This window comes from Gymnoscopelus microlampas (genome assembly GCF_963454915.1).
Source record: "Gymnoscopelus microlampas genome assembly, chromosome: 10".
Taxonomy (NCBI): Eukaryota; Metazoa; Chordata; class Actinopteri; order Myctophiformes; family Myctophidae; genus Gymnoscopelus; species Gymnoscopelus microlampas.
In genome coordinates this window covers 10,380,541-10,391,174 of record NC_139947.1, presented here as the reverse complement: position 1 = coordinate 10,391,174, position 10,634 = coordinate 10,380,541, and the positions used below count along the sequence as shown (strand labels likewise).

Below are 10,634 nucleotides of genomic sequence, written 5' to 3'. Positions count from 1 at the left end.
CGTCCTCAGTTACTTTCCAGGAACAGGGAGGCTCTGCGTGATTCACATATTCCCTTTCACGGTACGATTTAACATCAGGTGCCTAGCCAACAGATGACTTTGTTCTAACGCTACACGAGGATGTCCTTCCTCTCTTTCGTGGTTCTGGCCGAGCTGTCACTTCTTTCCATTAGCTCTTTCTCTCTCTCTCTGCTCTCTTTCTCTTTCTCTACTACCATACACACACCATTCAAAACTTTCCAGCGGATGTTGTCTCTCTTTTCTCTTGCTTTTCATTTGTTTTCCCTCGGACGCCAAGCAGACCTGCTGCTTTTAAACTCAGCTTTTTTTTTATCGGCTTTTACCGTAAATTCCCGAAGGCCTCGTATGTCACAATGGACGCCATCCACCATCCTCTTTCAGCATTTTTTTTTTACTGCCTGGCGAGCGGTTCACCCTGGCACACCTTTTAAATTCTTTCACTTTGGCGTTTCATGAGGCCCGGGCCTGCCGCTAATTACGAGGTGATAATTAGTCCGGCGCAGAGTTTTCTTTTATTCAATGGGTTGAGTAGGAAGGAGTGAGGAATTTAAAAAGGGAATGACCCATTCAAAAACATATACGCCTTTAGTGGATTGAAATGTTGAATATAAACCGTCTATAAAATGCACAAAATCTCTTGGCTGTGTGTGCCTGTCTGTCTTATTGTCCCCTGCATAACTTGACGCACCGTGTGACACATTGACTTCAAACCTGGCGTGTGTAGGAAGTCGGGTGGAACGTGGCTTTGTCCTGCACCAAAAATACAAATAATATGTCAGTGTCTGTCTGTCTGTCTGTCTCTCTGAGTCCCTTTTATGCCCATGTATGGAGATCCCTGATGATCATAGGTCAACTAGAGTAGACTAGCCTGGCTCCAAGTACTTTAATAATCGGTATTGCATGCTTTAAGTACTCTGACGGGTAGTGCATAGCCTGCGGGGCATGCGTTCCCAACAGTAGATATTAGAAGTATAGAAAGGTATAGAAGGGAGAAAAAAAGCACAAACAGTTAGAATCCATATTCTAACTGTTTGTGCTTTTTTCCCCGTACATTAACGCCCTACTTACTACAGCGTCACACAAAAGTAGCAAAAGTAGCAGATCTACAAGCTCGAAACGCGCCGCTTCGCGCCGCGTTTCGAGCTTGTAGATCTGCTACTTTTGATGCATTTGAATCCTGAAAAGTAACAAGTTTTCGTTTCCACCCGACAGAGACGATTTATGGATATGGATGGATACCACAGCCAACATTATCTTCTATCAAACAAATGCGTGCACGTGTGCGTGGGTTCGAGTGTGTGTGTGCATGCGTGTGCATTTGAGCGTGCACACGTGCACACATGCGTCTGCACACATAGCAACCGGTATGTGTGAAGTGGAGAGATATAACTGAGGAAATGCAGCCACGGACGGAGAGAAAATTGAATAATACAACGCAGCAGAGAGTTTCGGTTTGTTTGTGATAGCTGGCCGAGCAGCGAGGCTCTCTCACACATCTGTTAATGATTGTGCAAGATGCGCGTTGGGGACGGAGGGGGCTCGTTTCACTGTAACAACAGAAGCTGCATTGTGCTTTGTCTAATTTGGGTCCATTTTGTTCTTATTTGCGGACCCCAGGGGGGCGCAAACTTGTGTTGGCTCACACAACGCCTCACCCCAATTGTTCCCATCACACTTCTAATGCAAATAACCAAAACGCACGTATCAGCATGTGCGTGTGCACGCTTAATGCACACTGAGGATGACGTCGCCGTGTCGGGCAGAAACCTTGTATCTTCATATTTGAAGATATCGGCCATATCGGTTGGTTTGGCGGTTCTTGACAACCGCATATATGAACTACTCGACGGCGGGCACCGCACTCATTCGAGATCCTTGCCGACGCACGCACCGACTTTGAAGTCGGTCGGTCATGCACATGATGACCATATATGGGCACAGCGGTTGGATCTGTCGCTCTGGACAACAGGATCTCCATGACACGCCTATATATGGCCGTATCGGGTTTGTTTCATAGAGTTCAAAATAATAGAGAGGGCACCGGAAATCCCCGCCCATCCACTTGCATGGAGTTGCTCACCCAGCGCATACTCCCTTTTCACCCCTTCTTCTGTCTGGCCCCCCGGCCGTAATAAGCTGCAGTACCTATGAATGGCCAGCATGTCCAATGCGCTTCACTGCTCTCTCTCGGTTCTGGTGTTACAGTATGTCCGAGTTATACTGTAGCGACGTGGCTGTGTTCCTGCCTATATATGGCCGTATCGGGTTTGTTTATGTGTGAGTCAGAGTGACGTGGGCGTGGTCCTCCCCGCCCGCCCTTTCATTAGTCAATTTTTATATAGGATATTTAACCAATAAAAAGTATTAAATAATAACTACATTGAATCCATTGGAACACAGGTTATTTTTTCCCCATTTACTGAAAAGTAACGCTTTTGGACATACAAGGTTTCCACCCGACAGCCATGATTATGTAATAGAGCAACTCAACCTGAAACCCAAAAGCCTAATCCCTCTTGGGCTAGCGGAAGATGTCGTGTGGTTTCCCACACGGGCGACTTGGGTTCGAATCTCGGGTGTTACCGTACAATGGCAAATGTGTTTTTCACTAAAGAGCTGGAAAGATGAGGAGACCCCCTGATACTGAACAAACACTCTATATAGCAATGATTACTATAAGAATGTAGATTTTTTTTTTACTTTTTAACAATACAATCACTGTTTTAACTATGAGAGAAATGAAAAACAGAATGTCATCAAAGTTGTGAGAACGTGCAGGACTTAAAACATGGGTGTGGGTCTGAGAGATTCCCATGTGCCATGGTGTTGAGTCAATGGCCCTAGTTTCTTTTAGTTTTTTCGTTTATGAAGGGAGGGGGGGGTTTAGAACGTACACAATGTCACACTAATCTTTGAACCATAAGCCAAAGCTTTGAATGGCATCCCTCTGTCTAACAATGAGCCGAGTGAAATCTGTTGCTTTTCTGAAAGAGATCGGAGGGGGAGCGAGAGAGAGAGAAAGAGAGAGGAGAGAGAGAAGTCGGAGTTGCATGCGCACCACTGTTTTTGGGCTAGAGAGAGAAATGGGCCTGCCATGACGTTAACTTTCTTATTCATAAGAAAGTTTGCAACATTAGTTCATTCAACAATCAATCACAGACTACAATACAACGCCACAAAAAAAATATTTAGAGCAACACATCCACACAAGTGATTTCCATATCTTTTGCATAGTCCCATATATTTTTCAACACACATCCAAGTCCCCCATTTTTTCATAGTATTTATATTCAAACAATACTTGTGCTCTAACTAAATTCTTGAAAACACAGAGAGAGAGAGAGGGGGAGAGAAAGGGAGAGAGGAATGTCCCAGACAGGGATGGATGGAGGTAATGGACGTGGGGGTTTAGGGTTGAGAGAGGAGGAGGAGGAGGAGATGAAGGGTTGGGGGGCTTTGGGACTGATAGCTGGATGCGCATCAGCGATCTCCATCAGTGTTGCCATGTCTGCTTATTATAAGCGACTTTGGGCTTGTTTTTCTGTAGTTGCTTGTAAATATTGGTTGCGGGCTGCAGATTTTTGGGCTTGTTTGTAAAATGTAGTTGCTTATTTGGGCTTGTTTCCTAATGTTGTGTCACCAAACGTATCATATATGATACACACATTACACTGATTTTTTTAATAAATCAGTGCAATCAATACTTGGACCAAGAACCTGTTGTATCATATCTGACACATCCCCACTTCCCCCTGGACCATACCATTTGCACTGCAGGTAGTTACAGAGCCTCAGGTGGTCTGACCCAAAATGGCTGCCATCAACTAAACAGGAGAGGTTGATGCACTACTAACAAACAATTATTTTTTAAGCAGTTCGGGTAAGCTTTCCTAGTATATCTTTACTAATATTTTGAAATAAGTGTTGGATAACTGGAATGCACTTATGAGCTCTCAAAATGTAGCATTTGAGTTTGTTTTTTATGATGTCAAAAGTCTTTGTATCATATTTGATACTACAGGTCTATAGTCCTTTACGATTTGTATCATATTTGAAACTACAGGTCTAAAAGAAATGTTTTCTTTTTTTTTTGTAATGTTAAAACCGACTTGATTTTTGATTTTTTTTTAATTTTTATCATAAGAATAAATAAATGATACAAAGGAATGTTAAAAATAAATAAAACAAAATCAAAAATGTTTTAAGACCCAATAAAGTGTCCCTTTTCAAAATTTTGGAATTTTCTGACCTTTCCTTCATAGTTCAGGTTCTACAGGGTTAAACCAGTGGGTCTCAAACATTTTCATGTCAAGGACCCCCAAATTAATATGTATTTGTCCACAGACAAATACATGCGATGCAAGGCGTTGTGAGCTTGTAGATCTTCTGTTTTCAATTAGCCGATGCATAGGTTTAAAGTGCTCATCATGTGACCTATATAGTCTCTTCTTTTGGGCTGGTTTTCATAGACCTGGTTGCTTATTTCTCTCGCAAAATCTGGCAACGCTGATCTCCATACTCTGCTGGTCCATACTCTGCTCTGCCCCCATTCTCACTGCTGCTTTCACTGCCTCTTTCCCACTGGGCTGCCTGGCTTAAAGCCCCCCATTAACACTGTGTTTTGTAACCTATAGTGTGTTTGTTGTGGGGGTTAATAAGGGGAAAGGGCAGCCTTCAGAATAGTAGGATACGCTTCAGTTGTCTGTCGCTCATGGAACGCAATGCAAATAAGCAGCTCTCAAGCTTTTTTTGTGTGTTTTGTCCTTTGGACAGATACGTACAAATATATGGTTGCTGTTGGGCAGAAACCTCATATCTCCATATTTAAATTGTTTGTGTTCTTTTTTCGTAAATTAACGCCCTACTTAATCATACTACAGCGTCACACAAAAGTATTAAAAGTAGAAGATCTACAAGCTCGAAACGCGGCGTGTTTAGCTTGCTACTTTTGAATTTGAATGTATTTATTTTTTGACATGAGGTTTCCACCCGACAGAGACGATATGGCCATACATAGGGATTGTTGTCAATGTCCTTTTATCAATATCGATGTCCTTTTATGCCCTATATATATATATATATATATATATATATATATATATATATATATATATATATATATATATATCAGCATTCTAGATGGCCGACCGAGTGCTGCTGTGCTGTTGATTCTGTCAAATCTGACAAATATCTTCCCAATCCTTATTATTTTCTTTTTTTAAAGTTTCACAAGTGGTAGTTAATGTTATCTTACAACACATAAAAGTGAAATTTGAGGACTGGAACGTCATTAAACTGAGGCCACAGTAGTGGGCTAGTGTGGCCCTGCTACCTGGCACAGTCCAGGCCTCAGCAGCAGACCAGCCACCACCAGGCAAAGCCCAGGCCTCAGCAGCAGACCAGCCACCACCAGGCAAAGCCCAGGCCTCAGCAGAAGACCAGCCACCACCAGGCAAAGCCCAGGCCTCAGCAGAAGACCAGCCACCACCAGGCAAAGCCCAGGCGTCAGCAGAGGACCAGCCACCACCAGGCAAAGCCCAGGCCTCAGCAGCAGACCAGCCACCACCAGGCAAAGCCCAGGCCTCAGCAGAAGCCCATAGGCTTCAGCAGCAGCACAGGCAAGACATTGATCAAACAGTGATAACAAACTTTGTTTAAAAAGGAATACTAAGAAGATCATACTATGGCAGACAAAAAAGCCACCATGTCACTTCGTAGTGATAACACTTGTGAAATCATGCAGGAACTCAAGGCGCTGAATAATAAGCTTGACCAAGTGCAAAACTCCATTAAAAAGGATCTGAATAGTAAGGTGGATGGCCTTAAATCCTCTTTGGAGAAACTTGTGAATAAGCATAAAGATGAACTCAAAGCTGAAATAGAAAACAAAGCTAAACAGATCCAAGACAACATTGATCTTGAAGTTGGACGCCTGACGGCACGTATGGACTCACTGGAATCAGTTATTAATGGGGCCAAAACAAAGCCTGTGACTATAGGTTTGCCCCGATGTGTCCCTTATTATATCGGGGCTTGAGGCTGAGGATGGTGAGGATGTGTTGGAGAAGGTTCGCATCCTTCTAGAAGAGGGCGCCCAGTGCCGGCCCATGCCAGAGCTTGTGGCTGCCGAGAGAATGAGGGCTCGGGGAAATGGTACATCACAAGAGAAGGTGGCAGTTCTACGCCAGAAACTAAGACGTGACGATAGGTATACAAGTGTCTACATACGATCTGCCAAGTCGCATACGGATCGGCTGATAGAGCTGAACTTCAGGACCCTCCTAAGGGAGATGCCATCTGGTAAAAACTTTTACATCAGTGGTAATGGGAGGGTCATGAGGAAAGATGACAACCCAGAAGATAGCAGGTCTCGCCGCGTTACCTCTCCCCGGGAAAGGGGTGATGTTACTGAATGAGAGACTCTTGCCCAGCCTGTAAGTGATGAACATTTCAGCTTGATCCATTGGAACGTGAACGGATGGACGGATACAAATTGTGGCTTAAGAGCTTTATTAATGCAGTCCCTTGACCCTGACTTTAATGGAGTAAAAAGTACCTCTGTTGCCTCTGAGATGTAGTGGAGTAGAAGTACAAGTATTGAAAATTGGAAATACTCCAGTGAAGTCAAAATACTTCAAAATTGTACGGTAATTGAGTACATGTACTTACTTAATTACTTTCCACCACTGCTTGAGCCCCCCTCAAGCAAAATAAACATAATTTACGTCTCTCTGACTGAACAGGTGTTGTGCATTGTGATGCAATCAATGTGCACTGCACTCCCTAAAGGAGAGCCATGTCAAACAAGAGTAAAAGTAGAAACAATGTATTACCCTAGGCATGGTCTTTTTTTCATGAATTGTTCATGAATATCTATGGACATGATCAATTTCTTCAAAAAGGAATAGACAACCCTCAGCTAGTGAACCGAGGACAGATGATGACGTTTCAGGTTTGTGTGAAAAAAAGATCACGTTTTGTAATGAAAGTGAATCTCTTAAGGCCAGTACACACCAATGCAACTCCTTGCAACCATTATCCCCAAATGCCAGTTGCAAGGACTGATGGCCTTTACAGCATTGGTTCTCAAAGTGGGGTCCGGGGACCCCCAGGGGTACTTGGAGGGGTGGGTCCCCAGCATAATTTGTTACCTTGGCTATTTAAAAATAGCAGATATACAAGCTCACAGCGCGTCACTTCGTGCCGCGCTGCAAGTTTGTACATCTGCTATTCTTTTTTTTACAATTTTAAAAAATCTTTAAAGTATTTGAAAAAACATGAAAAAGTTTGAGAACCACTGCTTTATAGTACATAGTAGGGGCTGCTAACCACAAAAAATGGCCAAATCGTTACGCGGCGGATAAAAGCATGAAATTTGATACAGATGTCCCTTGGGTCATCCTAAAACATCCTAGAAGGGGTGCCCAAAAAAATCTTAAACAGGAAGTGAGTTATGGACAAAATTCAAAATGGCCACCTAAACTGTTGACCGTTGACTCAAAAGACACCAAAAGAATCTCCATAAAGCATAAAATTTGGCACATATGTCCCTTGGGTCATCCTAAGACATCCTAGAAGGGGTGCCCAAAAAATCTTAAACAGGAAGTGAGTTATTGACAAATTTTAAAATGACCGCCTACAGTGTTGTCGATTGACTCAACAGACAACTAAAGAATCTCATAAAAGCATACAATTTGGCATACATGTCCCTTGGGTCATCCTAAGACATCCTAGAAGGGGTGCCTGAAATTATCTAAAACAGGAAGTGAGTTATTGACTAAATTGAAAATGGCCGTGTACAGTGTTGACAGATGATGCAAAAGACACTCATAAAAAATAATCTCATAAAAGCATGACATTTGGTACAAATGTCCCTTGGGTGATCTGAATGCACCTTAAGGGGTGCCAAAAAAAAGTTTTAATAGTCTCTCAATGGAAAACACTCCTCCCCCACGGGCTGCACTGCTACAACATTCAAATCGAGCAGTTTGCCAATCTGGCATTTGGTCCAGAAGCCTGAAAGCAATGCAATCTCTACCATCTCCTGAAACAAATATGGATGGATTAAAGTCGCTGATTCGTGGACACCTTTATGGACACTCTTGCCAGAGGCTGCCAAAGTTTGTAGAGAACTCAAGTGTGGCTGCAAAGCTGAGCCCTTCTGTTCGAGAAAGTGTAGATGCCGGGATGCTGGGTTACCTTGCAGAGCATTATGCCAATGTGCTGGTATTTGCGAAATGGCACACATGAATACATGTGTTACTAAACACTAATCACAAAAAAACAGTAATGATCAAGAAGAAAATACATGAGAAAATAGAGTGTAAAACAAGCAAGAAGATGTAGAGACAGTAGAGTGCAAAATAAATAAGATGCAGAGAGTAAAATAAGAATATGCAGAGTAAGATAAGATGCAGAGTAAAATAAATAAGAATATGCAGAGAGTTAGATAAATAAAGAAGATTCAAAGAGTAAAATAAAAAAAATAATGCAGAAAGTAAAATAAATAAGATGATGTAGAAATGAAAACAGAAGGTAGACTACAACATACGGCAGGTTATGCACGGCATAACCTGTCGTATTGAGTCTGCATAATATGCAGACTGCCGTGGTCAACTGTTTAAACAGCCATTTAGAATTTCTTCAACATGGTCCCTTCCTAAAAAGTTTAATAAACAAGCAAACAAACAAATAAATAACCCCTTCTAGGATATATTAAGAAGCACTCAATGTACGTACCAAATGGTACACTTTTATGACGTCCCTTCATGTTTTCTTTTGTGTCAACTGCTTTAGGCGGTCACTTCCTGTTTAAAACCTCTTTGGGCACCCCTTGTAGGATGCGTTCAGATCACCCAAGGGACATTTGTACCACATTTCATGCTTTTATGAGATTCTTTAGGTATCTTGCATCATCTTTCACACTGTAGGCGGCCATTTTCAATTTAGTCAATAACTCACTTCCTGTTTCAGATTATTTTGAGCACCCCTTCTAGGATGTGTTAGGATGACCCAAGGGACATATGTGCCAAATTGTATGCTTTTTGGAGATTCTTTTGGTGTCTTTTGAGTCAACGGTCAACAGTTTAGGTGGCCATTTTGGATTTTGCCCATAACTCACTTCCTGTTTAAGATTTTTTTGGGCACCCCTTCTAGGATGTTTTAGGATGACCCAAGGGACATCTGTATCAAATTTCATGCTTTTATCCGCCACGTAACGATTTTTCACTTAGCAGCCCCTACTAACACCAACAATGCTCCAGTGAGCAGCTACGCTCATGTGCTTCACTAAGGAATAATGTAGCTTTCGAGTAGTTACGGGGCCAGGCTTCCCGCATGGACCCGTATTGTTATTGGCATTATTCCATTTCTTCTTCTTCTTCTTCTTCTTCTGCCGTTTTTGCCAGTTCTGGCTGAACCGTGCAGTCGCTTTTTATGAAACTCGGCCATATGATAGATGGTCATGAAAAACGATAAAAAAATAAATCTCACAATCTTTCGTCAAAAGGTGGCGCTATAGCACTCAGTTGAAAATGACAACTTTGAACAGGTACAACTCATGCCCTGTTTCACCTAGAGCCATGAAACTTCGATGCACACATGCGTCTCCTCATGCTGAACAACTTTCACACTCTGACTTTTGACCTCTGACCTTTAGATCTCCCACCATTTTGAATTATATGAAAAACAGTTAAAACCTATCTCCTCCTGGGATTTTTGAGTAATCTGCACGAAACTTTTTACACATGAACTTTGGACCTATACCAAAAAACGTTTGCAAAATATCTTCCATAAGTGAAAAAATGAAGCTTTAATGAGCCAATGAATATTGCAGTTTTATGACAATTATTCATCTGCCCCTAACACATACATGCAGACTTACCATTCTTTGAAACTTTGCAGAAATGTAAAGGGCCATTCCAAATATCACTGAAACCAATCTTACTCCAATTGGTCAAACGGGGGCGCTATAGCAATTTTTTGAAAATTGAAACTTTAAACAGGCAAAAGTCATGCCTCGTTTGGCCGACAGCCATTAGACCTGCTTACACATGTGCCTTGACTAATGAGGAACACATCTATCACGTTGACCAGTAAGCACCGCCCTTAGATTGTCCGCAATCTTGAGCAGTTTGAAAAACACTTAAACCCAGGATTTTTCAGCTATTTGCGTGAAACTGTATGATCTGTGTGATCTCCTTTTTCACAGGTTCTTGTCTGTTGGTGGCTTCTCGCTTAAATGTGTGCCCCACAACCTGAAGGTCACCAGTTCAAGCCTCACTTGGTGCAGACTTCATCTAAGTTGCATTTCACACAACATGACTATCAATGAATACATCTGCAATTGTTAAAGATAACATGAAATACTTAATTGAGTGTTTTTTACATACAGCTGATCTACAATCTCACAACTTTTCAGATAGCAATGAGAGTATGTTTTTTCAATGTATAACCTACTTCATTGTGAAAATAGCCGATGTACAATCTGACAACTTTTAATGGTTTGTGAGGTTGTAGATCGGCTTCTTTCACTAGTTTTGCTTCTGAGGAGATGTACAATTTCTTCATTGGTAAATGGTTTGTGAACGAGTGATCTCAGTGTTAGTGAAACA

The 10,634-nt window shown here is 42.0% G+C and overlaps 1 protein-coding gene across 1 annotated transcript in view; it reads left to right on the top strand.

The window, feature by feature from the left end:
* LOC311054070 (translocon-associated protein subunit gamma-like) overlaps nucleotides 1-5,662 on the top strand; it is a gene marked incomplete at both ends in the record, with an annotated part of 22,182 nt that extends 16,520 nt beyond the window's left edge. The window contains one exon of the mRNA XM_084069950.1: nucleotides 5,368-5,662. Coding sequence (XP_083926076.1) covers nucleotides 5,368-5,662 — 295 coding nt within the window. The remainder of the gene's footprint in view (nucleotides 1-5,367) is intronic.
* Nucleotides 5,663-10,634: the final 4,972 nt, after the last annotated feature.